Source organism: Tursiops truncatus, chromosome 9, assembly GCF_011762595.2.
Source record: "Tursiops truncatus isolate mTurTru1 chromosome 9, mTurTru1.mat.Y, whole genome shotgun sequence".
NCBI classification, from domain to species: domain Eukaryota; kingdom Metazoa; phylum Chordata; class Mammalia; order Artiodactyla; family Delphinidae; genus Tursiops; species Tursiops truncatus.
The window spans coordinates 94,075,593-94,103,514 of NC_047042.1; the positions used below are offsets into that span (position 1 = coordinate 94,075,593).

The following is a 27,922-nucleotide window of genomic DNA, read 5'->3' on the forward strand; positions in this document are numbered from 1 at the left end:
TTTTCTTAGAGGTTAAATTTTGTATTTAATAAAAATTCAATAGTGAACATGGCATAAGTCAGAACTTTGTTGAACTTCCATTTTCTCGGTGAATTTGTTTCTAAATTGAAAATCATCCTTGGAGACAAGCTCTACAGTTTTTTCATTGCTGTGGGCTTCAGTCAAGCCCCGACTCTTTCTCTTATTAGCTTTGTGACTTCAGAAGCTATTTAATATCCTTAAGTGTTCACTTTCTCGTCTATGAAATGGGATAATAATATCCGTAAGATAACTCATAGGAAATACCTCACACGATGTCTGGGACATAAAGACTGTTCATTATGTGTTAGGTGTCTTTACTTTTCTTTCAATTAACAAATATTTACTGAGTACTTTTCATGTGAAAAGCACCTGACGAAGGACACTAGTGAAATAAAAGGAAATTATCCTAGAATTGGGAGAAGGATGTGCTGATGGGTTTCAGAAAAAGACATTCCCTAGGTTAGTTCTCCACCTGAGGAGTCTCTCTGTTCTCAACAAAGCTAATGGAATGATATTGAAAACAACAAAAATACGGTTTAAAAGCAAGCTAGAGGAAAATGGGTAGATGTACACCCATTAATCCTGAGGATGCATCTCTAATTGGAATGCCACCCAGCCAAAGAGCCGGGATGGGTTGGAATGAGATTATGAGAAAGCTTGGGGATGCTGGTTTGTGGGGTAATAAGTGAGTGTGGGTTAATTCGGTCTGCTGCACTCAGGAATCCTGTTCCATTGGAGCCTGTCCTGGCCATGGCCCTCTCAGCACAGTAGCTGTCGATAACTGACAGTGCCTTGATTCCAAGGTGACCAGAGGAGTCAGACACCTGTTTTGTACTAAGATCCAATGGGCTTATGGAGTTGGTAGGGCTGCTGGAAGGATTTTTTCCTTTGGTCGAAGCAAATGTACTCGAAGATGAAACTAACCAAGAAGACCCAACCCCAATAGCTTTGTAACCTCCAGTTTGAGTTCATACCACATTCTTGGGCTTAGGTTATACCCAAGAATCTTTCCAGAGGCAGAAGAAAGGACACATAGGATGGGCTAGGATCGTGAGGACTATCACTGATACCATGTCTGGGAACAGCACTGGTGTTCACTGAATACTCTCACACAAGACTGAATGCTGACCTCAGGGAGGTTGACTCTGAAGGGAGATTCAGTTTTCAGGTTGTCCACATGAAAGTGGGCAGACAGGCTACTGTGGGGCCTGGTGAAAGCTGAAGAGCTCCCTTATATGCGTCTGCAGGTTGTGTTCAAAGACGTTCATCATCATCAAACAATAGATTTTTATCCCATGTCATGGATAAGAATCCAGATGCAGACGGAGTTCAGTGATTTTCCGTAGAACCAAAGCTGGTTCAGGGCTCTCTCCATCATACCAGCCTGTCTCGCTTGCTGTTAGAAAGCTTCTCAAAGCAGAAGTTAAGAGCTTTGTTCAGGGCTGGCTGGGGTGAGGGAGTGATACCAGATTATAATGGAATCCATAGTCTTTAGAACTACCGGTCATAAATAGAAGCAAAGAGCCTGCAGAAACTCAAGATGCCAAGACGAAACATCCTCTTCTGGAGGATGAGGATGGTGAAGCAAGGCTCTTGATGAGAGCAAGAGCACCAGCAGAGAAACAATAAAAGAAGCACAGCAGCCTGAGAAGGTTGGTCCCATTGTGTCTTAGGACCTTAAAGGCCTTCCTGAGGAAGGAAGTAGGAAGTAGGAGGTAGGAAGGAAGTAGGAAGTAGGATTCAGGCTCAGGGTACACTAGGCAAGAAAGAGGGTGGCAGAGTTGGTGAGTGATCACCCCCCGTCCCACACACACACCCCTTCGTGCACATCTTTTAGTCCTCAGTCTGGATGTACATCTGCATGGGGTTTTCCTGCCACTCAGGCAGACAGGCCAGGCTCGCAGCCACTTCCTTCTGGACAGGCCAGCCCCAGGCCTCAAAGAAAGGAGCCAGGTTCTTCTGTACCCTTTCAGAGAACTTCTTCACCCACAGATTCATCTTGCCACTGTTGTCTTTGGGGATGCCAGAGAGGGTCTGGTACTCAGCAAAGAGCTGGGTGAATGGCTCCCATCCAAAGGCCTCCTGGAGCTGGAAGAGAAGGAAGGGGCAGGATGAGGTACAAGTTTGTGAAAATACCTGCAACATGCGTGTTCATGAGTGCATCTCATTTCTGGTGATTTCTTCCCCTTAATCATTCACTAGCTTCATTTCTCTGCTTGCCCTTATCTCCCCATCTCAACCCTGCACATAAACACAATCTTATTGGCTCATTCCACTTCTTGGCCACAAACTCTGTACCCCCTGAATGTAGTAGGGGACTACATGAAGACCCTAATGGGTGAAAAGAGGTAAATACTCAATAAATGACAGTTATCATTATTATCCCTATTTTAAAAAATTATATCCCCAGTTCCTAAGTGTTTCCCAGGCATCAGACAGGTTTGAGCCTGACTGAGATGGGGATTTTGGGAGCCAAAATCTGGGCACTTCCGACACCTTCCAGACATAATAAAACCTTCCAGACAGAATAAAACCCTTGTTTTTTTCTCTTTTTCAGCCGTCTCAGAGCTGTGACTATTTTCAAGGCTACTGTTTTTCTCTGTGGAACACTGCCTTTGGGACAAAACAAGGAAGAAGCAGGTATGTCACAAGGGGCTCAAAATGAGAGTGACTCATACTTTACAGGGAACAGCCCACCTGAAAGCCATGGGCAGGAGACTCTTTTCAAGATTATAGAGATTTAGAATTAGCCGGGATCTTGAGGTTTCCGAGACCACGCCCTTTTGTGGAGGAGAATCCTCTGACTCTGAGGGGTAAAAGCCCGAGGACAGATGGCATTTGGATCAGCCTCCCTCTGCTCTCACTGTTGTGCTCTCACTGCTCATCTGCTCTCACTGCTTGGCCTTTGACAATCGTCCTGCTCATCTCTCTTAATTAGTACTCTACAAATTAAACATTTATCACACACATAACATTAAAAAATGTCTACAATGTGCCGGGTATTTCACTAGGCAAAATGATTAAGGCTCTTGTTTATCTGGAGGTCACTGGTCAATGGGAGAGACAGACGTGTAAGTAAACAAATTACAAAAAAAGTTGGCTTGTCAAGCAGATGATGTCGGGAGAAGAGGACAAGAGAGCTGAATTTTGACAGGTGACTTGACAGGTAACAGACAAGGTGTTCAAGCACGTTGCAGCTGCAGGAAGGAAACGTGAGGAGGTATAGGAACGAAAACAGCAAGATGTGTTCACAGCGGGAAGCAGCTCGGTAAACTGCAGGATAATTATGGAGACGGGAAATTGGGAGATGGAGATGGAGGTGTTGGCCAAAGCCTGATGATAAAGGGCCTTCTGCACCCAGCTAAGCAGCTTCCATTGTATTCTGTGTGTGAAGGAGAACACTTGACGAGCTTAAACATGGAATATTCAGATTATTTTGGAAGTGGTGTGGAAGATGGATTATAGGTGGTTGAAGCAAGATGCTGGAAAAACTGAGGAGGCTTGTAAAACTGAAGAGAGTCCTGAGGATCTATGCTAAGGCAACAGCAGGAGGAATGATGGTGAGCAGACCTCCCACAGGTGAAGAAAACAGAAGGTATCTCTCTGTCCTGGGACCAAGTCTCAGGCTTCGAGGTGAGGGGTCTCCCTCCCTTGCAAATATCATTGCAAAATGATATTCATGGTGAGTGGGTCAGTAGGTAGGGTGGAATTAGGGCTTTGCCTTACACTTCAGTGGCAACTACCATGTAAGGTCCCTTTCCCTGTAGACCCTCAGACTGGCTCTAGGAGAATCCTGAGCTGATGCTACACAGTTATCTCATTGACTGGGGTTGTCTCACACTCGCTCTTCAGAAAATGAGTGAAAAAAGAAAAATCAAAGGGAGGGTTCAGAAGTGCAAAAGCCTGGGCTTGTCATTAGCTCCTGATTTTAGGTTCTGGGTCCATCATTTAAATGTGTGACATTGGACAGGATGCTTAAACTCTCTAACTCAGTATGTGCCTATAAAAAGTGGGCAATACCCACTATCTAAAGAGTCATGGTAGACAGTATAGGAGATCTGATATGGGGAGTGGCTTTGACAACTTGAAAATATAAAAATTCAAAGCAGGATGGGGGAGGGGAAAGGGATTTATGCTTATTTTATAGGAAATCGACTCACTTTGGGACTTCGGTGTTCTTCTATTGGGTTGGTTATTTACTTATTCATTCTAAAGACATTTTGGGTTCAAATGGGTGATGGAAATATGAGAATCTCGTTGACAGATTTACCTCCTGAGAGGCCTTCTTGTAATGGAGTTGCCCCTAACACATCACTGTAATTATGAAGGGATGCAACACTCACCTGACGCATAAAACTAAGGTGAGGGAAAACGAAGCAAAGCAAAACGATCGCCATTTCCAAGGCACCTACTCGGGGACAAGGGACGGACGAGTGAGTGGGAGCGCTGTGACTCAGAGCGTCTGCTCTTGACCGATATACCCAGAGACTACATTCTCTGCTTCTTTTCTTTTCACAGTATTTTTCATTTCCTCTTACATATCATCACAAAACCACAGTACGTGAGTGGGACAGGCATCATTATCTCCATCCTGAGAAGCACCGCCATGCAGCCAGGGGAGGTGGTGGGCCCAGGCTGATGGGGGTGGTGAAGGAGTTGGAGAGCTCCTGGGATCCAGGATGCTACACGACTGAGGGTCTAGTGGCCCGCATCTCCCTGAATTTCTGTTCAGTACCTTTAGATACGTTTCCAGAGCTGTCCACACATTCCAGTCGTTCAGGGGCGCTCCCTTTCCCAGGTGTGTTTTGATCCTTTTCTCTCGTTCTGGAGGGCTCAGAGCTGGGTGGGCCTGAGCCCTGGGGATGTGCAGGACCGTCTCATGCACATAGACTGACCAGAGGTTACAGGTGGCCTCGGTGGTGTGTGGGGGGAACTCCCACCCGTGCCGCTGCTGGTTGTGGCCCAGCTCGTGGATGGCTCCCCACAGACCTCCGCTTCTCATGCCCATCTCACTGATGAGTTCCTGCACCGACTGCAGGTGGCACATGATAGGGTATCCTGAGTGCATCCAGCCTGGGAACGCAAAAGGAAGAGTGAGGCATGGTGGGCGTGGTCCACCCAAACCCATCTCCCTTCATTCCTCTCCATGGTGTATTTTTTTCTCGCCATCCTGGCTGCCACCATAATTCCAGAATCTCCATGCTGATTGGAAAGCAGATGCTTTCTTTGACTTGGTCTGAAAAGTCCCGACCCTTCTTCCCGGCCTCCACACTGGAGTTATGCCTCGCCTTCTCTCTGGCCCCCCAAATGTTAACACTTTATATAGTCATTCTCACTATAATTCAGTGCTTCCTTTTGTGTGAGTTTTCTTTGCATGTGAGTCTGCAACATTAGGTCCCGTGTCTGAATTTGAGATCCCTGAGGCTAGGGCAGTGCCGTTCCTTCTCCTGTGTACGCTACTGTTGGCCAGAGTTATACTTTTTAACAGTGAAAATCTTGTAGTTTTTTGAAGATTAGAAAACAGGTCCAGAGGAATTTTGCACATGTTGGAACCAGATTTCCGTGTTTGTTTTTTTTTTTTTTTTTAAAGATGGCCTTCTTTCCTCTAAACCACCGAATACTTAACATAAACCTCTTTACTCTCTCTTTTCATTGCCAACACGTTTGAAGGAGATATTTTTGTTTTAAACTCTCCTTGAAACAACGCTCACTGCCATCTTGAACTCCTGGTACCAATTTTTCTGAGACTGTTCTCCCTCCTGTGAAATCTTACGCTTTAGATGAACATGATTTACCTTTTCACATGTAAACATCTTTTCATCTCCATCAAAGTCCATGTCTTGAACATCTTTTTTTCCCTTACTTTACTGGTAAAATTATGCCTTACACATATTGGACATTTAAAAAGGGCAAAATAGATGTCAGCAGAAGGAAGGAAATAAAGATCAGACAGGGAATAAATAGAGATTAAAAAAACAATAGAAAAGATCAATAAAACCGACAGCCGGTTTTTTGAAAGGATAAACAAAATCAACAAACCCTGGCCAGGCTCACAAGAAGAAAAGAGAGGGGACTCCAATAAACAAAATAATAAATGAAAGAGGAGAAATAACAACTGATACCACAGAGATACAGAAAATCACAAGAGGATACTATGAACATATGCCAACAAATTGGACAACATAGAGGAAATGGATGAATTTCTAGAAACACACAGCCTGCCCAAATTGAGTCAAGAAAAAACAGATAATTTGAACAGACCAATTGCTAGAAGTGAAATAGAACCTGTAATTTAAAAAACTCCCTACAAACAAAAGTCCAGGACTGGATGGCTTCACAGGGAAATTCTACCAAACATACAAAGCAGAACTTATACCAATCCTTCTCAAACTCTTCCAAAAGACGGAAGAGGATAGAACACTCCCAAAGCCATTCTATGAAGCCGCCATCACCCTGATACCAGAACCAGACAAAGACGCTACAAAAAATAAAAATAAAAAACTGCAGGCCAAAAAAAGGCAAAATAATAAATAAATGGTGTCCACAGACTAGGAGCATCCCTCTGGAGCACCCACCGGCTGAGATCTGCACATCAGCAACAATCCTCTCTGGACGGAGGAAAGGAAAGGGCTGGGCTGCCAGCCTGGCTATAGCCCGCATCATCTCATCCCAGAGGTGGAGTAAAGATTCAGGGTCCTCCAGGGCCTGGAGGTCTGCAGTTGGCACCGTCAAGATGATGTTGTCTGTTGCCAGCTCTCCCCAGGGAGCTGTGCTCTCCTGGATACGCCACTTCCACTCCTCCAGGGATGTCTTACCTGGGAATAAAGGGCATGGAACCTGTCACCCACTTCCTCAACTTTCCTTGAGCTGAAAAACACAACTGGAACTCCAGGAGGAGGACAGTGAAATGATGAACTACTATCATGTGGGTCTATGTGCTGTGAAGTGAAGGACAGGCCCCCAGACCCTTCCCTCTGTTCTGCCCAGAAGTCTCCATGGACACAGGGAGTCCCTCATCTCCTACCTCCACTGGCACCTCAGACAGTCCCTCCTCCTTCTGTCCACCAATCCCCTTCCCTCCCCTCCTTCAACCAGCCCATCAACACCACAGCACCCCCGGCTCTCCCACTCCCCTCCACGTTCAGTCCACTCACCCAGCCTGTAATATGGGGCAGGCACAGCGCTCTTGATGGTGACGGACACGGGGCCCAGTTTACTGCCCTTGGGCACGATGACATAGAGAAGGCCGCCCCAGAGGCAGGAGACTGACAGTTTGGTCCTATCCATGCAGCACTGGTGAGTTACCACAGGGGCTCGAGACAGCTTGCTGGCACTCGTCAAGTCATCGGTGTGGCAGCCAATCTGTACCTGGAGAGGCGATTCCACCATGTGTGCTGTGGGTGTGTGGTACTGTGTGGATGGAGGGTATTAAAAAACTCTAGCTTCCCCTTTCTACGAGCAGTGCATGCAGACCTGTGAGCTTTTAGCACTCCAAAAACCATATGGACTGAAAGGTCCGCAGAATCATTTTTCTAGGGATTTAAGCAGCTGCACAATGGACCACGATCAGGCAGACCAGGCATAACCCCGAGGCTGATACTGACTAGGGTCCGTGGTGCCTCTGTACCAGGCAGAAGCTGGGCTCTCACTCCAGGGTTCAAGTCCCTGACGTGATTCCGATGCTGGGAATGAGGCAGAGGGAATCTTCATCTGCCCTTTGTGCACAGACAGGAGGCCTATCCAGAGGCAGTGGGATATGGGGTGACGGGGGAGAACTGGTTCTGTCTTCCCCCTTTGTCTCAGCCTCCCCTCCTGGTCAGGTAGATGGAGTGCATTTTGTCTGGAGTCCTGTGACTGCTTTTCTTAGGTTTAATGTAAGTGAGCTCGAGAAAGGAGACTAACCCAAAAGAGACCCTTACTGTGGTAGGAAGTGACCCTCAAAATCGAGGCAGGAAGAATTTTACTTCTGCATGACGGCCTATCTTTGTGAGTGACAGGGTTAAGTATACCCTTCAGCGATCAGGGTGAAGAGGTGAAACCCAGAAAGGCCGCGTTGGAGAAATGAGTGAGGTTCCAAATATGTAACAGGCGCTCCTTCGCCTCATAGCCCTGTCGGGAGGTGGAAACCTGAGGGCTTGTGTTTGAGGACTGGCTCTGATGTTAGGAGCTCTGGCATCTTCAGTCACTCCCTTAGGCTCCGTGAAACTTAGCTGTTTCGTCTGTGAAATCTGTAACGTGGGCAGAACAATGCCTTCCTGCACTCCTGGAAGAAGTGTCGCGAGCTGGATGAGAATGAAGCTCTGTGGCTCTGAGACGTGGCAGTGGCGTTCTGGCCTTACCTTCAGGCCAGCAAAAACTGCAGCTTCAGACAAGGAGACTTCTGCATTTTGTCCATTTGGGAGGTAGAGCCCTGTACTCACCCAGGAATCACCGCTGCCTGACAAAAGCCATAGGAAAGGCTGAGTTATTCCCCCACCTGACTCCACCCCACCTGGAACCTCACAGCCCCTCCCAGAGGTGCAGCCCTGCCCTGCGCACCTTATCTCATCCATGCTTCTTGCATCCATCCCACCTAATCCCTGAGCAGAACCCCAACCCCCGTCTCCTGGGAAGAAGTACCTGTTAGAGAATGGAGCTGGCCTACCTGAGCTTCAGCACCTGCAATGTCCTGCAAATCTCGCCAGCCCCACCTTCCCCCAGGTCCCTCATTCTGTACCTGGGTTGCTTCCATCAATCTCCACTGTGATGGCGTGTTCTGAGGGGTACGAACTGGAGCTGCAAGACCAGGTTCCAAGCCCCTGTGCCAGCTGAGAGCAGTCTGTGCCGGAGCGTGCCAGCTCCGTGGCCAGGCAGAGCAGTGCAGCCTCATAGGAGTCACTGGCAACTGGCTTTTCCCTGCTCACAGCTGGGAGGCCTGACACATGCAGCATCTTCCTCAGGAGCCGGTGCAAGGAAGCATAAGCAGGGACCCCCTCTGCAGGGATCTGCAGGAAGCTTGCTGCATCTGCTCCCAGTTTGGCCAGCCAACTCTTTTCCAGGTTCCCACCCCCGCGGTTCACGATAAGCTGGAATTCAGACAGTGCCTTGCGGAAGTGGTAGCTCTGCTTCTCAGGGTTAGGGACAGGGAAACAGCCTGGCTCCAGAGTCCGAGCTAGGATACTGAGGCCAAAGCAGTTGAGTATGACATTACCAGGGAAACTAGCCAAAGTGGAGCGGCCGGGGTTCTGGGAGGCCCACCACCAGGCCTGGCCCCCGATCAGCAAGCCCCCCCCCTCAGCCACAAACTCCTGCAGCTGCTTAGCCTCCTTGTCACTGTAAGCCACACAGCAGTAGACACTCAAGTCAGCAGTCAGACGGGGCTCCAGACTGCACTCCAGGCCATGTTCTGACAGCAGGGCACACAGATTTTTTAGACGTGTGTTCACCCCAACTTTGCGCATCTGGCCTCTGGCCAGCCAGCGCACAGCATTGAGCAAAAAGGGCCCCATCTTGGGCGTACAGAGCATGCCCTCGTGGGCAGCCAGAACCACGCGGCCCCGGCCATAGCGGGCAGCTGCCAGGAAGCAGCCAAGAGAAGCGTCTAAGCCCAGGGGGAAGGCCAGGGCCCCATGCACCAGCAGCTGCGAGGGGAGTCCCCCTGTTTTGATGTCCAGCTCTGAGATCCCTTCCAGGAGCTCCTGCTGATCCTGCCCGAGATCCTCCCCAAACCTGGAAAAGAGACAAAGGAAAAGGAACAAAGGGGCTACAGTCAGTGAGTGAACCACTGAAATGAGCTCACTGAATAGAGCAATCTGTGTGGGTACAGAGATACACAGTTCATGCCAATCTTCTTCTTCTTGCTAAGATTTGAGATTTGAATCACTCGTGTGACTCGCTTTATTGCAGTGGTCTGGAACTGAACTCGCAGTATCTCCGAAGTCTGCCTGTTACTAAACATATAAATGAATTGTTAGAAAAATGGATCTGTTATTCTTAGAGAAAGTAGTCCTACTTAGACATTTTTCAGAGTAACATTTCTGTAAAAGAAGGCAGTAAAAATCAAATCGCCCTCTCCACGTGCTAGCACTGATCTAGGAACATGTTACATGTAAACTATTTAATACTACACTTGAAGATTTATACAAACTCACTCTTTAAAAATTGTCACTGAGGTGATTCTAATGTACAGCGCAGAAGGACAGCCACTGCAGGCCACCTTCTCCAACTCTGAAGGCACTCCAGCCATGTGGCTGACAGGGTCTTGGTGCTCCGGCCAGGTGTCAGGCCTGAGCCTCTGAGGTGGGAGAGCTGAATTCAGGATATTGGTCCACCAGAGACCTTCTGGCCCCACGTAATATCTGGGAGAGCTCTCCCAGAGATCTCCTCCGTCTCAGTGCTAAGACCCAGCTCCACTCAATGACCAGCAAGCTCCAGTGCTGGACACCCCATGCCAAACACCTAGCAAAAAGGAACACAACCCCACTCATTAGCAGAGAGGCTGCCTAAAATCATACTAAGTTCACAGACACCCCAAAACACACCACCGGATGCGGTTCTGCCCACCAGAAAGTCAGGATCCAACTGCATGCACCAGAAGACAGGCACCAGTTCCCACCACCAGGAAGCCTACACAAGCCACTAAACCAACCTTACCCACAGGGGGCAGACACCAAAAAAAAAATGGGAATTACAAACATGCAGCCTGCGAAAAGGAGACCCCAAACACAGTAAGTTAAGCAAAATGAGAAGACAGAGACCTATGCAGCAAATGAAGGAGCAGGGTAAAAACCCACCAGACCAAACAAATGAAGAGGAAATAGGCAGCCGACTTGAAAAAGAATTCCGAATAATGATAGTAAAGATGATCCAAAATCTTGGTAATAGAATGGAGATAATACAAGAAATATTTAACAAGGACCTAGAAGAACTAAAGAGCAAACAAACAATGATGAACAACACAATAAATGAAATAAAAAATTCTCTAGAAGGAATCAATAGCAGAATAACTGAGGCAGAAGAACGGAGAAGTGACCTGGAAGATAAAATAGTGGAAATAACTACAGCAGAGCAGAATAAAGAAAAAAGAATGAAAAGAATTGAGGATTGTCTCAGAGACCTCGGGGACAACATTAAATGTACCAACATTCGAATTACAGGGGTCCCAGAAAAGAAGACAAAAAGAAAGGGACTAAGAAAATATTTGAAAAGATTATAGTTGAAAACTTCTCAAACATGGGAAAGGAAATGGTCAAGTCCAGGAAACACAGAGAGTCCCATACAGGATAAATCCAAGGAGAAACATGCCAAGACACATATTAATCAAACTATCAAAAATTAAATACAAAGAACAAATACTAAAAGCAGCAAGGGAAAAGCAACAAATAACATACAAATGAATCTCCATTTAACAGCTGATCTTTCAGCAGAAACTCTGCAAGCCAGGATGGAGTGGTAGGACATATTTAAAGTGATGATGGAGAAAAACCTACAACCAAGATTACTCTACCCAGCAAGGATCTCACTCAGATTTGACGGAGAAGTTAAAACCTTTACAGACAAGCAAAAGCTAAGAGAATTCTGCACCAACAAACCAGTTTTACAACAAATGCTAAAGGAACTTCTCTACGCAGGAAACACAAGACAAGGAAAAGACCTACAATAACAAACCCAAAACAATTAAGAAAATGGTAGTAGGAACATACATATCGATAATTACCTTAAATGTAAATGGACTAAATGCTCAAACCAAAAGACCTAGACTGGCTGAATGGATACAAAAACAAGACCCATATATATGTTGTCTACAAGAGACCCACTTCAGAACTAGGGACACATACAGACTGAAACTGAGGGGATGTAAAAAGATATTCCATGCAAATGGAAATCAAAAGAAAGCTGGAGTACCAATTCTCACATCAGACAAAATAGACTTTTAAACAAAGACTATTACAAGAGACAAAGGAGGACACTACATAATGATCAAGGGATCAATCCAAGAAGAAGATATAACAATTGTAAATATTTATGCACCCAACATAGGAGCATCTTAATACATAAGGCAAATGCTAACAGCCATAAAAGGGAAAATCGACAGTAACACAATCATAGTGGGGGACTTTAACACCCCACTTTCACCAGTGGGCAGATCAACCAAAATGAAAATAAATAAGGAAACACAGGGTTTAAATGGTACATTAAACAGGATGAACTTAATTGATATTTGTAGGACATTCCATCCAAAAACAACAGAATACACATTTTTCTCAAGTGCTCATGGAACATTCCCCAGGAGAGATCATATTTTGGGTCACAAATCAAGCCGTGGTAAATTTAAGAAAATTGTAATTGTATCAAATATCTTTTCTGACCACAACGCTGTGAGACTAGATATCAGTTACAGGAAAAAAACTGTTAAAAATACAAACACATGGAGGCTAAACAATATGCTACTAAATAACCAAGAGATCACTGAAGAAATCAAAGAGGAAATTTAAAAATACCTAGAAACAAATGACAAAACACGATGGCAAAAAACCTATGGGATGCAGCAAAAGCAGTTCTAACAGGGAAGTTTATAGCAATACAATCCTACCTTAAGAAACAAGAAAAATCTCAAAAAAACAACCTAAAGCAATTAGACAAAGAAGAACAACAATAAAAAAAAACCCCAAAGTTAGCAGAAGGAAAGAAATCATAAAGATCATATCAGAAATAAATAAAAAAGAAATGAAGGAAACGATAGCAAAGACAAATAAAACTAAAAGCTGGTTCTTTGAGAAAATAAACAAAATTGATAAACCATTAGCCAGACTCATCAAGAAAAAAAGGGAGAAGACTCAAATCAACAGAATTAGAAACGAAAAAGGAGAAGTAACAACTGACACTGCAGAAATACAAAGGATCATGAGAGATTACTACAAGCAACTATATGCCAATAAAATGGACAACCTGGAAGAAATGGACAATTTCTTAGAAAAGCACAACCTTCCGAGACTGAACCAGGAAGAAATAGAAAATATGAACAGGCCAATCACAAGCACTGAAATTGAAACTGTGATTAAAAACCTTCCAACGAACAAAAGCCCAGGACCAGATGTCTTCACAGGCGAATTCTATCAAACATTTAGAGAAGAGCTAACACCGATCCTTCTCAAACCCTTCCAAAATATAGCAGAGGGAGGAACACTCCCAAACGCATTCTACGAGACCGCCATCACCCTAATACCAAAACCAGACAAAAATGTTACAAAAAAAAGAAAACTACAGGCCAATATCACTGATGAACATAGATGCAAAAATCCTCAACAAAATACTAGCAAACAGAATCCAGCAGCACATTAAAAGGATCATACACCATGATCAAGTGGGGTTTATCCCAGGAATACAAGGATTCTTCAATATATGCAAATCAATCAATGTGATACACCATATTAACAAATTGCAGGATAAAAACCATATGATCATCTCAGTAGATGCAGAAAAAGCTTTTAACAAAATTAAACACCCATTTATGATAAAAACCCTCCAGAAAGTAGGCACAGAGGGAACTTACCTCAACATAATAAAGGTCATATATGACAAACCCACAGCCAACATCGTCCTCAATGGTGAAAAACTGAAACCATTTCCACTAAGATCAGGAACAAGACAAGGGTGCCCACTCTTACCACTATTATTCAGCATAGTTTTGGAAGTTTTATCCACAGTAATCAGAGTGGAAAAAGAAATAAAAGGAATCCAAATCAGAAAAGAAGAAGTAAAACTGTCACTGTTTGCAGATGACATGATACTGTACATAAGAATCCTAAAGATGCTACCAGAAAACTACTAGATCTAATCAATGACTTTGGTAAAGTAGCAGGATACAAAGGTAATGCACAGAAATCTCTTGCATTCCTATACACTAATGATGAAAAATCTGAAAGAGAAATTAAGGAAGCACTCCCATTTATCATTGCAACAAAAAGAATAAAATATCTAGCAATAAACCTACCTAAGGAGGCAGAAAACCTGTATGCAGAAAACTATAAGACACTGATGAAAGAAATTAAAGATGATACAAATAGATGGAGAGATATGCCATGTTCTTGGATTGGAAGAATCAACAGTGTGAAAATGACTCTACTTCCCAAAGCAATCTACAGATTCAGTGCAATCCCTATCAAACTACCACTGGCATGTTTCACAGAACTAGAACAAACAATTGCACAGTTTGTATGGAAACACAAACGACCCCGGGTAGCCAAAGCAATCTTGAGAAAGAAAAACAGAGCTGAGGGAATCAGGCTCCCTTACTTCAGACTATACTACAAAGCTACAGTAATCAAGACAGTATGGTACTGGCACAAAAACAGAAAAGTAGATCAATGGAATAGGATAGAAAGCCCAGAGGTAAACCCACGCACATATAGTCACCTTATCTTTGATAAAGGAGGCAAGGATATACAATTGAGAAAAGACAGCCTCTTCAATAAGTGGTGCTGGGAAAACTGGACAGCTACATGTAAAAGAATGAAATTAGAACACTTCCTAACACCATACACAAAAATATACTCAAAATGGATTAAAGACTTAAATATAAGGCCATACACTATAAATCTCTTAGAGGAAAACATAGGCAGACACTCTATGACATAAATCACAGCAAGATGCTTTTTGACCCACGTCCTAGAGAAATGGTAATAAAAACGAAAACAGATGGGACCTAATGAAACTTAAAAGCTTTTGCACAGCAAAGGAAACTATAAGCAAGATGAAAAGACAACCCTCCGAATGGGAGAAAATATTTGCAAATGAAGCAACTGACAAAGGATTTATCTCCAAAATATACAAGCAGCTCATGCAGCTCAGTTCAAAAAAACAAACAACCCAACCCCAAATGGGCAGACGACATAAACAGATATTTCTTCAAAGAAGATACACAGATTGCCAACAAACACATGAAAGGATGCTCAACATCACTAATCATGAGAGACATGGAAATCAAAACTACAATGAGGTATCACCTCACACCAGTCAGAATGGCCAGCGTCAAAAAATCTACAAACAATAAATGCTGGAGAGGGTGTGGAGAAAAGGGAACCCTCTTGCACTGTTGGTGGGAATGTAAATTGATACAGCCACTATGGAGAACAGTACGGAGGTTCCTTAAAAAACTATAACTAGAACTACCATATGACCCAGCAGTCCCACTACTGGGCATATACCCTGAGAAAAGCATAATTCAAAAAGAGTCATGTACCACAATATTCATTGCAGCACTATTTACAATAGCCAGGACATGGAAGCAACCTAAGTGTCCATCGACAGGTGAATGGATAAAGAAGATGCAGCACATATATAGAATGGAATATTACTCAACCATAAAAAGAAACGAAATTGAGTTATTTGTAGTCAGGTGGACGGACCTAGAGTCTGTTACACAGAGTGAAGTAAGTCAGAAAAAGAAAAACAAATACCATATGCTAGCACATATATATGGAATCTGAAAAAAAAAAAAGTGGTTCTGAAGAACCTAGCGGTAGGACAGGAATAAAGTCGCAGATGTAGAGAATGCACTTGAGGACACGGGGAGTGGGAAGGGAAAGCTGAAACGAAGTGAGAGAGTGGCATGGACATACATACACTACCAAATGTAAAATAGCTAGCTAGTGGGAAGCAGCTGCATTTCATGGGAGATCAGCTCGATGTTTTGTGACCACCTAGAGGGGTGGGATAGGGAGGGTGGGAGGGAGACGCAAGAGGGAGGGGATATGGGGATATATGTATACGTATAGCTGATTCACTTTGTCATATAGCAGCAACTAACACAACAATGTAAAGCAATTATACTCCAATAAAGATGTTAAAATATTGTCACTTAAATCTGATGAGCATATTTACTACTTCTTATTGAGAAATGGTCAAAATGTAGTGAATTGAGGAAAGATTTTGTATTTCAAGAATTTTTAAAACCCATTTGTAGATACTTTGTCAAGCGACAGGAGATTGGTTAAATAAGTTATGGTTAACTGTAGATAGCATATCATATGGCAATTAAAATAATTACTGGAAAATGCTTCATAGAAAAAATTTTAAGTCAGATTCTAATATACTATGCTCTAAATAAGCCACATTTTGCACAACAAACTGCCAAGAACAAACAAACAAACAAAAAACAAAATCCACAAGACCAGAGAAACATTATCCAGAGTATGTTTATCAAAATGTCCTCAGTGATCATCTTGGCTAGTGGGATTTAGATGATTTTAATTACCTTTATAAAACTTTGTCTCATAATAAAAATCAAATGTTAATAAAAAGGTTTAGTCACTCAAGTAGCAAAACATTACTGAAGAAAATTCCTCCCGTACAGTTTCTCCTTAATTTCTCTTTAGCATGAAAATGGAGACACACGTTTTAATTTTATCACTCCGTTTTCAACTAACATGGCCAAATGTCAAGAGGGTTCTGGCATCAGTTTAGCTTGTACCTTTTTTCCACCTGTAGAGGCTTAAAGACTTATTTTGTGGGGCAATGACGTTGAGCCACAACACTTAGCTTATAGACGTAGCTTCCACACTAAGTGTTCTGCTGGAATCTTCTGACGGGCACCTTGTGAAGTCCAGCTACTGATAAAACACCTTCACTATGGAGAGATGTGATAATGAGACGGGGAACCTGAAGGTTTACACTCATGTGCTTATAAAAATGTCTAACCGCCGCTGTCCAGCTGAGCAGGTCATTGGTGGACTCTGGCTCTGACTGGTCAGGATGATCCTGCTTCCTCCCTTGGCAGAGTAGCTGGAAGAGCCTGTGAAATTTACATCCCCTCTCCAAGCCACCACTTGCTTATCACCACTTGTGTCTGGGAGTATTCAATAAAGACGACGTCCCTGAGTTGGCTAACATAGTATCTGATATATAGTAAGTCTTCAACACATGTTAGTGGGTATGTAAAACACACAAATACACACAGAATATTTATCTGATAATGAAAGACTTCATATCTGATAGACAGGGACCTTAATACCTAAAAGTACTAAGGGTATACAGGGTTATGGGTTGAGTTGTGTCTCCTCCAAATTCATTTGTTGAAGTCCTAACCCCCAGGACCTCAGAATGTGACCTTATTTGGAAATAGGATCATTGCAGATATGATTAGCTAAGTTAGGATACGGTGGGCCTAATCCACCATGACTGGTGTCCTTATAACAAGAGGAAGTTTGGCCACAGACACACACACATAGGGACAACGCCATGTAAAAATGAAGGCAGAGATCAGGGTGATGCTTCTGCAAGCCAGGGAAGGCTAAAGAGTGCCAGGAAACCACCAGAAGCAGGAGAGCGGCCTGGAGCTTATTCTCCCCACAACCTCAGAAGGAACCAACCCTGCCAACCCCTTGATCCCAGATTTTTAGCCTTCAGTGGTGCGGTGACAAAATTCTGCTGTTTAAGCCAGCCAATCTGTGGTACTTGGTTATGGCAGCCCTAGGACGTTAACCCAGTCACAATTCTGAAAACTGATCCACACAGGACACTCTGGGGGTAGGTGATCTGTAAAATTGGTCTGGATGTATCCTGACATTCTTGGACTAACGTTTTTTGTTTTTAATTAACTTTTGGCTGCGTTGGGTCTTGGTTGCTGCGCGCGGGCTTTTCTCTAGTTGCAGCGAGTGGGGGCTACTCTTTGTTGTGGTGCGCGGGCTTCTCATTGCGGTGGCTTCTCTTGTTGCGGAGCACGGGCTCTAGGCACGCGGGCTTCAGTAGTTGTGGCTCGCGGGCTCTAGAGCGCAGGCTCAGTAGTTGTGGTACACGGCTTAGTTGCTCCGTGGCATGTGGGATCTTCCCGGACCAGGGCTTGAACCTGTGTCCCCTGCATTGGCGGGTGGATTCTCAACCACTGTGCCACCAGGGAAGCCCCTTGGACTTACTTTAAAAACACTGATAACTGAATCAGAAAGTTACCCAGGGGTAGGACCATATCTTGTGTGTCTCTAGTTCCAACAGCACCTAGTGTGGTGTCCGGTGGGAAGCACTACCTAGCGGTAGTAAGACATGCCACAGAAATGAGGGGGCAATCATGTAAAATTAACATGCAGTGGGCTGAGAGCAGCCTCTGAGCTGCAATGCCTCTCACCTTTCTTCTGAAAAAGGACTCACCCTCTCACTTATCCAGGAGTACATGTGTGTGTATGTATTTTTATGTGTTTATATATACACATAGGCATGCATATATACAGAGACATGTGTGCACACCCATGTATGTATACATATACTATATATGAAATGATTATATGGGCCTGAGGAAAACTATGGAAGATGACATCCTGGGTTGTCAACATGGTTCCTGGGGAAGGGGTGGGAAGACGGTGTGCAGAGTACCATGAAGGAGGAGCAAATAAAAGCCTGGCATTTAATCATACTACAGCTTACTATTTATCAGTTACAAACTACAGGGAGACCTCTGAGAACTAACGTGGTCAGATGTTCCAGAACAGTTTTTTGAGTAAAAATTTTAAAAATAAAAACTAACAATTTGGTGATACAATTTATATAAGACAAAAATAAAACAAAATAAATATATGTCAATATATATGTCAAAAAAGTCAGGACAAAAATCACAGGAGTGTAAGAAGTATTCTCAATTGTGTGATGGAGACAAGGGGTTGGTATTGAAAGAGCTGCTCAAAGGGGACTTGTCTCATCAGTATTTTTTTTTCAAATACGGAGAAGGTATGAATATATTTCTCAGGTAATTAAGAATTAAATTTTAAATGTTAAGGTAACTGATGGAAAAATAGAACTGAGAAGCATAATCTACAACTATGCTGGGAGAATTTAAGGAGTAGAGAAAACTAGGTCAAATACTGTAACGAAGAAAAAATGTAAAAAGAAACAAAGTATAAAAACAAAACCGGGAAACAACAAGGCAAGAGTAAGAAATACACTTGAATTATCACTATCTAGGACTGGATTAAATTTGTATACAAAGAGACAGATGCTCTCAGACTGGGCTAAAAACATCTAGGTATAAGCTGCTTACAAAAGACACAATTGAAACTATCAATAAATGGTACACAAAGATTGAAATGAGGAAATCAACAAAGGTATATCTGGAAGATACAACAAAAAGAAAGCAGAAGTGCCGGTATTAATATGAGATGCAATTGATTTCAAAGAGGAAAGAATTAAACAAAAGATGAATATTTTCTATGAATAGAAGTTAAGCCTTCCAAAGATATAATTTTCATTAATTTTTATGGGCCTAAAAACAAAGTGCTGAAAGCAAAAACTGCTACAAAGAAAATTAAAATTTGATGAATTCATAATCACATTTGAAAATAGTAACAGATCTCTCAGCATCCAATGGATCAATTAAAAAAAAAGAAAGAAAAAAAGGATAGAGATGATTTGAGCAGAATGACTGACAAACTTGATTAGAACCAGAACACAATGGTGCAATATCGCCTGGAATCTGAGGGTGAGAAAGTGAGAGCCTAGAATGCTGTGCTCTGTCAGTTCGTTGTGTAAATATAACAGAAATGAAGACATCCTCAAACGTGATACATTAAAGATATAATGTTTTAGAACACACACACAGGCATAGACAAGCAATTGACAGGATCCGTATCAAACTTCTAAGAGCGGCTGCCTTAGTCCAGATGCATGAGACTGGGAACTGTGGTGTGGGATGAAAGACACTTGGCCACTCTCCTCTATACATTTTTTAATTTGAGTATAATTGCTTTACAATGTTGTGTTAGTTTCTGCTGTACAATGAGGTGAATCAGCTCTATGTATACCTGTATCCCCTCCCGCTTGGACCTCCCTCACCCCCCCATCCCACTCATCTAGGTCATCACAGAGCACCGAACTGAGCTCCCTGTGCTGTACAGCAGGTTCCCACTAGCTATCTATTTTACACATGGTATCTATGTATCTTATTTATGTCAAACCTAAGCTCCCAGTTCATCCCACCCGTCCCCTCCCGCCCCCCGACCCGTGTCCACACATCCATTCTCTACATTGCGTCTGTATTCCTGCCCTTGTATTTTTCATTATAAGCTTGAATTCATTTTGAAATATTTTTTGTAAAATGGTGAAATGTTTCGGGACTTCCCTGGCGTTCCAGTGGTTAAGACTTTGCCTTCCAGCGCAGGGGTTACGGGTTCAATCCCTGGTCAGCGAGCTAAGATCCCGCGTGCCTCGCGGCCAAAAAACCAAAACGGAAAACAGAAGCAATATTGTAACGAATTCAATAAAGACTTAAAAATTGGTCTACATCAAAAAGAAAAATCTTTAAAAAAATTTTTAAAAAAGGTGAAATGTTTCTCAAAAGAAAAGAAAGGGGCGAGAGAGGGAGGGAGGGAGGGAGGAGAGAAGGAAGAAAGGAAGGGAGGAAGGCTGGACAAGCAAGCATAGAAGATGGGATGTCAAGGAATTCTCAACAGATGTTTCTATTTACCAATATTTGAGTCTTGTATAATATCTATTTACAGTATTTAAGTTTGTATAATAACATAATGAAAGTAGCTATTATTTAATGAGGTTTAATATGTTCTAGGCATTTATTTACACATACAGATCATCTCGTTTAATCATTATAATAAACCTGAAAGTTATTATTCTTGCTTTATAGATGAGACAGAAAAGTTAGGCTATTTGCCCCATGTTTCTTAGCTAATAACTGGAAAGGACAGGAAACAAATCCAGGGTGGTTTGTCTCTAAAGCCAGTGATGTTGTCCACACACCAGTAATCTCTCAACTACTGAGTTTTGAATGAAGACCACAGTTGGGTATGCGGCAATCAACAGGTATATTTTGTGCAAAAGAGGCTTTAAGTAGACATGAAAGTGTGAATATACTGCATTTATGGAAAAGGAAAAGCATGTGCTCCTTCAGAGCTGGAAGTGCAAGAGAGGGCACTGAGGAAAGGAAGGGAGAGGTGGCAGTGCTCAGGTACCAAATCACACCTGAGCAAACAGGTGATACAGGAGATGGCTTTCTGATGGAGATTTAAAACCTGTCCTAGTAACGACAGCAATGATCAGAGAGTTCAGTGTGAGGCGAGCTGCTGTCATTGTCACCATGCCTTGGCCTTGTCTCTTCTCTCCCGTGTGCTGGCTACTAGACCTGTTTCACGTGGGGTGTTTGCTTCTTAATTTGTTTTCTTCACTCTGAAATTCCCCCTTTTCATCTCATTCTGTCTCTTGTTTTATATAACATACATTTTTAGAAAGTTCTGTTAGAGCATGAAGCATTCTCAAGGAGTGAATGTGTCCTCATTCATGTATTTATTCACTAATTATATAGTCTGCAAATATTCTGTTCTGTTCATTGGGTCATATTTTTCTTCCAGCCATGATTGATTCTGTTGTCTTTCCACACTAAATTTCTGTCTAATATTTCCCTTTTAAATTTAATATAGCCTTTTTATATAGTTATTACACAGTTGTTTTTTTTTTTCACCATGGGCATGAGCAGATCTTTTGCATGTTCTGATATCGTGTGGGTGAGGTCCTCTTGATGTTCTTTCTAAGTTACCCCAGACCAGTTTGTTTGTAGACACGTACCACATCCACCACCTTCTCAAATTACATTGGGGTCTGTATAATGCTTCCTTCCACTTTCTTATTGCTTAACGTCTGTATCTCTAACTGAAGGGCAAAGATCAGCTGGGGCCTATTGCTGTCCTTACTGGGGGCGTGTCCCTCCCCTCTTTAGGGACCTAAAGCAAGGCCTACTCCACCCAGCCAGGCATGGAATGCACTGGAGGTGTTCAGCCCACCACTGTCTTTGGAAGATGGCGAACTCCAGCATCCCTTTCTGCCTCCACCAAATTCTGAAGGAGCTTTGCTGCTTTTACGTTTGAGGATTTTTTCCCTTAAGTGTCTACTCACCCAATTTGTTCATTCTTCTACAGCATGAGAAGGCATCAGTGATACTTCTTGGATTTGTTTCAACTTTTTCCTGTGGTTGTGCATCGTGGGTAGGTACAGTCTCAGGAGATACTGCACACCGTGCCACACATCAGTCAGCTGGCACTCCCACCGACTGTGCTTTCGCAGTACGTGGGATCAGCATCAGAACCTCCACATTTAGTTGTTTGCTTACTACTTTTCATTCACTTGGTCAGATTTGATGGAGAGGGCAATTCTGGGCTCTAGGCTCATTTCACACTACCTTTACCTGGAAACTCTACATTTATGGGTCTTGAATATGAAAACAGAACAGTGCTGCTTACAAGCTGAGAGTCCTCAGACAAAGACCTTTGCACTCTATGGGAATGTGGTGATGATCAAGAGAGAGAACACATCATCTTTAAGAGAGGCATAAACCTAAGCTACTAGTTTGTATTTACTTTTATATGAGCAGCTCCTAATACACTCTAGACCTTGTAGGTTATGCCATGTGTAAGAGTAATGAGGTGCTGATCTGAGATTAATTTTTCCCCAGACTCTCCTGTGTCTTGGTATAAAAGCAGCAAATGCCTTTGGGTCTGGCTTTGCACGTTAAAGTACAGGCAGGACCTCCTCAGGTGTGTAAAACTAGGTGTGCAGGCAGCTTTTGCCCTTGGGGATAGGACCCTTGAGAGGATCTTTTGTTGGTTTTATGAGACTGCTCCTCCCCTGGGCAGACAGGGCAGTTCCCTTAAGGAGCTCCAGAGCCTCCTGCAGCAATTTAAAGTCAGCAAACCTGTTCGGTCAGCCCAGGAGCCATTGACCAAGATTTGTTGGCAGGAAAGTTCACTGAAAACCTCAAAGGAGACATGCGTGAAGGCGGCAGGAATCTGAGCTGAGGGCCTGGGCACCATACAGGCCTTTTAAGACTTTAGAGTTGATGGGGTCAGTCAACTCCAGCTCAGTTTTGGGCTAAGGCTGGAAGCCTGAGACACAGCACATTCTATAACATGAAGCTGTCTGTAGGCTCAACCCTGGTACCCAGGCCACCCTTTCCTTTCTCGTGGTTTAGGATGTGTATTCGTTCATATATTTATTCATTAATTTACACAGTCTACAAGGAGGAAGGAGCGGAGGTATGTGTCTCTCTCAGGCTGTGTCTCTGGCCATCACTGTGTCTTCTCTTAGGCTCCAGGTCCCATCAGACAGTCCCCGCATCTGGGGTCCCGGCTCCTGCTGGACAGGCCTCCACCAGGTGGCTACAGCCCCTGGGCTGCTGGACCACCACTGCCTCTGCCAGTCCTGCTGCTGCTCATCTCCTGGCTACCTCGCTGCCTCCTGTGCAGCTTTCAGCTATGTGTCGCCTGCTTAGTTAGCTACCCATATTAAATCCCTTCTGTTTGAAACACCAGTTAATGCTGACCAGGCCTGACTGATAAGCCTTCCCTGATGACCCTAACTAAAGCATTCTCCACTCCCCTCGCTGTCACTTTGTCACTTATCCTGCTTTACTTTCCTTGTAGCTCTTATCAATACGTGCTAGAGTATGTATCTGTTTCCTTAGTTGCCTAATTTTCCACTGGAATATAAGTGTCAAGACAGCAAGGGTCTTCTGCATGGGGCCTGGCACATGGTATGTGCCTCACACAAAGAAACAAATGCTTTTCCATTCCTTTAAGAGATATTGACACACACTCTCCAAGTCTCAGGCACTAGACAGATTGATGAATAAGACAAGTTTTAGACTGTCGCTTTGGCCACAGGTGGGAGTGGCAGTGAGAACCCAGCCGCTCTTGGGCTTCAGTGCATTTTAATTGTCCTATTTTCTATTTGTAGTGGTTCTGAAAAGCAGTGGAAAATCAGGTGTATTTGGAAGCTCACCGAAGAGGGGGCTCAAATCTATTGTGAACATACATCAGACTCCCCATAGGGAAACACCACTCACCTGACCTGGAGAGGGATCTTGGGCACCTTCTTAGAGACCTTGAACCGGCTTCTGTCCCCACAGGTATCAGTGAAGTACACACCAGCCACACTGGTCACCTGGTTCCCTGGGAACTTGGACAGCACCTTGTCACGACCATGCTGACTGGCCCAATACCAGGCTTGGCCCCCCATGAGCAGGCCCCCTCCACGTTTCACAAACTGGATCAGCTCTGCAGTCATGGTGTCATTGTAGGCATTGATGCAATAAACCCCCAGGGGTTCTCTCGGTTCTGGCTGAATCTGTGCCTCAACCCCAGAGCCCTGCAGGATGTTTGCTAGTGATGCCAGGGATGGGTGCACTCCAACGGGAGCCCCAGGAGAGGGACAGAGCCAGCCCACTGCATTGAGAAGAAATGGGGCCAAGCCGGCGTCCAGCAGGTAGCCCTCATGGGACACAACCACAAGGCGGCCTCGGCCATAGGAGGACGCAGCAATGAGGACCTGGCCCTGATCATTCACCATCACTGGGAAGGCAGCCTCTCCAGTTAGAAGGAGTTCGCTGGGGATGGGGCCTTTAGGGACATCCCAGCTTGTCACTCCATCCATGAGGGCCTCAAAGGCAGCAGCAGGAGTTGTCGCCATGGTTCAGTCAGCTGCAGGAGAAGAAAGCAAAGACTGAGCTTGGTCAGAACAAATGAAGGAATGAGTGAAAACAAAAACAACTGAATGCATTCAGATGAAAACTACTTGTCAGGTCCCCCACTGTGTGCCACGGCCTGGGGGTGCAGCAAGGAACACAACAGACAAGGTCCCTGCTTTCACGAATCTAATATTTGAGAAGGGGAAGGACAATAATTAGGTAGATAAACAGATAAAATGCAGCAATTAATAAGTGTTAGATGAAAATAAAACATAGTGATATCGAGCAACCGGAAAATTACTTTAGATTGGATGACAGGAAAGGCCTACAGGAAAAAGTGACCTTGAAGCTGAAACGTGACATTTAAGTTGAGGCCTGAAATGCTGCAGGAGAGCATTTTAGCAGTGAGAAGCCCCAGGGTGGCTGGAGGAACACACAGGGAGGAGCAGGACCTGAATGGAGTGAGGGTGGGGCTGGATCCCACGGAGCAGGTAGATCGAGGTGAGACCTGAGCTGACTTAGCATTTTCCTCTCTGGAAGAAAAAGTCAGTTGACCTTTCAGAAACTAAATTTCTTCTGGTAGCTTTGACCAAAGGAATTGGAAACGCCTCCCAATTTATCATATCTGCCCTAACTAGGGAGCTCCCCGCCTCTACTTGGGGAGCATCCTGAGGTTTACCAGGTCTTTTAAAATTTGGTGTGCCTAGAACTGAGTTAATTATTCCCTTCAGAGCAGCTCCTCTTCGATAAATTACTTACACTTTAGTCTCTCCATTTACATAAGGAGAATAGTACAGCCCTTGGAGGATTGTTTTTGAAGATGAAGAGAATGCGAATAAAAATGCCTTGTCCAGTGTCAGGTGTACAATGAGCACTGAGAAAACTCTAGTGTCTGTTCCTCTGCTGTCTCTTCTAGCTTCCTAAGTGACAAGAGCCATGTAGTAGGTGCTCTGGGGGCCCCGGACCGCCTGTGACTCCAGCAACTGCCCTGGAGGACTTTCCTGGACACTGGGAAACCTTTCTCACCTGGCAGGTGCCCTGAAGTGGCGGTGAGCTGATACAGGGTAAGCTTCACCCGGGGGAGGGCGTCACGGATAAATGCCACAGGGCTGTCCTAGGTGCATTCTGGAGCCCCTCACGAGGTCACCCAAGGAACTGAGTTCCAGCTGCCCACAGCGGTAAAGAGCTCAGCGACAGCCCTTCCTTGCTGGCTTCCCCTCCTTCCTGGTCTCTTCCTCCCCATGTCTTCACTGTGCCGTACTGGGCTCACTTCCCAGATAAACCACCTGCACTCAGATCCTTCTATCAGGTTTTGCTTTGGGGAACAATCTAAACTGACAGACACCAAACCCTTCCCTTCCACTACATCTGCCTCTGTCCTTCCTCCCTCCTGCTTCCGTACACCGTCAGCCACCTCATTTTGTTCATCTTCTTTCACGTATCTCTCAAATATCAGTCCCTTCAGTTTACATTCATATCTAGATGAAACCAATCTGGTTTCTGTCCCCAGGATACATTCCCACCAACAATCTCCCTCAAGCCATCCTACTCACATGTCTTCCAATCAGATCTCTCAGGTTCATCCACTCCCCCAGGTAAAAACTGAGTGGCTCCCCCTGGATTTTAAGCCTCCAGGGTACGGGCTCTCCACAGTTTTTTAGACTTCTTCCCTTCACTTTCTCCACCAAATCTCTGGTACGCTTGGCTCCCTGAGCATGCCCTGTATTCCTTGTAAAATTCCAGCTCCTTTTTTTTTTTTTTTTTTTTTGGTTTTAAACTGCCGTTCCCATCTACCACCTCTTAATATTGCCCCCAGTAAAGTGAATTCACAAAAAAGCACCAGTTCCCAGCTGGAGTATGGAGCCCGTGGGTGAGTGAGCTCAGCTTGCGGGTTTGGGGTAGGAAAAGGCAGCGAGAGATCAGGAAGCCGGAGGTCGAGCCAACCACCTCTGACAGGACAAGGGAGGTCTTTCACGAATCCGGGCCTCCCAAGTTTTACAGGAAAAGCACCAAAAAACCCAGGAGATGAGTAATATGTTCTCAGAACTTTGACCACAGCTTTCCATAACTACATGCCCGCGCGCGCGCACCCAGAATCACACCCACATACAATCACACATCTTTTGTCAAATTCTTGACTCACAAATTCAAAGAGGCGAGCGAAAAGTGTCTTGAGACAAACAGCAAATAGGGAAAGAAGGGCGAAACGGAACAAGAACGTGAACCTAAGAAGACAGACACCCCGATTGCCGGGAACCTTCTCGGATCTGTAACTGACACCTTGGGGCGTACCCGTGTCCCCAGGTGCTCGGCCCCCGGCCCACCCTACGGACCCGCTGGGATCGGCAAACTCACGATGGGGCGGCCGCGGTGCGCGATGCAGGCCAGAGCGTGGAGGTCGGAGCCGAGGTTCGGCAGGCGGTTCCGGCGCGGCAGGAGCTGCGGGGCGGTGCGGGCGAGGGGGCGGTGCGGGCGAGGGGGCGGTGCCCGGTAGGCTCCTCCCCGCCGCGCCAGGGGCGGGGCTGGGCTCCTGCGGGGTTCGCAGCCCGCCCCGCCCCCCCGGGAGGTGGGGCCTCTCGGCCCTCGGTTGTCCGGGCCGAAACCGGCTACCCCGGGCTCTCCGAGGGTCGCGTCGGAGCGAGAGGGAGCTCCGCAAAGTTGCTGTCACAGTTGGTGAGGAAAACACACGCCAAGTCTCCAATAAGGCAGACTCGGGGCGAAGAATCCCCCAACAGTAACGTAACCCACGGCCGAGGCTCTGCTTGGGCCACGCGTGGAACTGGGTCCCCTCCCCTCCGGTCCGGGGGTGCGGCGCCGGAGAATCCAGGCTGTCGTGTCACCGCCTCAGGGCGGCTCCTGAGTTGAGGGGCTGCCCCCTGGTGGCGAGCGACCGGCCTTGCACCCCGTGCCGGGCGGGATTCTCGGCGGTCCACGGAGCTCCCCCAAGAGAACTGAGTCTGGGAGTGTAGGCAGAAATGCCGCCCAGTGATGTGCTTGCTGGGAAGGAAACGTGCCCGTTACACCACCAGACACGTCCATTCCAGCTAAAGCTATAGAGTGGCTGCTGCTTGGATTTCTACCTAAAACTGGTGGGAAGGTCAAAATCAAGGTTAAAGAGTTCTAAATTTGCCGCGAATCTGATTTTGCACAGCTTTGTGCAGCAGATGCGCTGTTTTAACTTTTATGGAGTTTTTGTTTTGTTTTGTTTTAGGGGGAGAGACTAACAGGTAGGGGTGGGGACACGCGTGCGTACTTCAGAGTGATTATGGAGAAGGGGGCTTTAGATCCCTATTTTATAATCCCCCCACCCCCGTTTGGGGCTAACACTGGTTATACATGTAAATCATCGCACTGTTCATAAAGTTACCGGATGTATCTATTTTTCTTAAAGGTTCATGACTGTCTTTTTATAAGCATGAATTAAAAGTAGCAGTTAATCTTACATCCTCGTTGATTTTAACATGTTGTGGACAC

The 27,922-nt window shown here is 45.0% G+C and overlaps 1 protein-coding gene and 1 long non-coding RNA gene across 3 annotated transcripts in view; one reads left to right on the forward strand and one right to left on the reverse strand.

Moving 5' to 3' along the window:
• On the reverse strand, nucleotides 1–26,930 carry TCAF2 (TRPM8 channel associated factor 2). Its single transcript, XM_019933876.3, has 8 exons — nucleotides 26,804–26,930; nucleotides 23,828–24,461; nucleotides 8,738–9,729; nucleotides 8,361–8,458; nucleotides 7,176–7,389; nucleotides 6,597–6,836; nucleotides 4,757–5,094; nucleotides 1–2,109 (listed from the first exon to the last, which is right to left on the reverse strand). Exons 2-8 carry the CDS (start codon nucleotides 24,448–24,450, stop codon nucleotides 1,855–1,857), a joined length of 2,760 nt encoding a protein of 919 aa, XP_019789435.1. The 5' UTR covers nucleotides 24,451–24,461; nucleotides 26,804–26,930; the 3' UTR covers nucleotides 1–1,854.
• The window catches only part of LOC109549748 (uncharacterized), a 339,321-nt gene that overhangs the window by 118,390 nt on the left and 193,009 nt on the right, over nucleotides 1–27,922 (forward strand). Inside the window, exons 2-4 of one of the 2 annotated variants that reach the window (XR_002176147.3) lie at nucleotides 2,579–2,661; nucleotides 25,365–25,512; nucleotides 26,753–27,890. This is a non-coding gene — a long non-coding RNA (uncharacterized lncRNA). Of the gene's footprint in view, nucleotides 1–2,578; nucleotides 2,662–25,364; nucleotides 25,513–26,752; nucleotides 27,891–27,922 lie in introns of those variants that run through there. The other variant, XR_012334133.1, reaches the window with a different exon arrangement.

Coding starts and splice junctions, on each gene's coding strand:
- TCAF2 (XM_019933876.3), bottom strand. CDS start 24,450: ATGGCGACAACTCCTGCTGCTGCCTTTGAGGCCCTCATGGATGGAGTG. Junction 9,730..23,827: donor AAGATCCCTCTCCAGGTCAG/GTGAGTGGTGTT, acceptor TCTCTTTTCCAG/GTTTGGGGAGGATCTCGGGC. Junction 7,390..8,360: donor CAGTTTTTGCTGGCCTGAAG/GTAAGGCCAGAA, acceptor TCGCCTCTCCAG/GTACAGATTGGCTGCCACAC.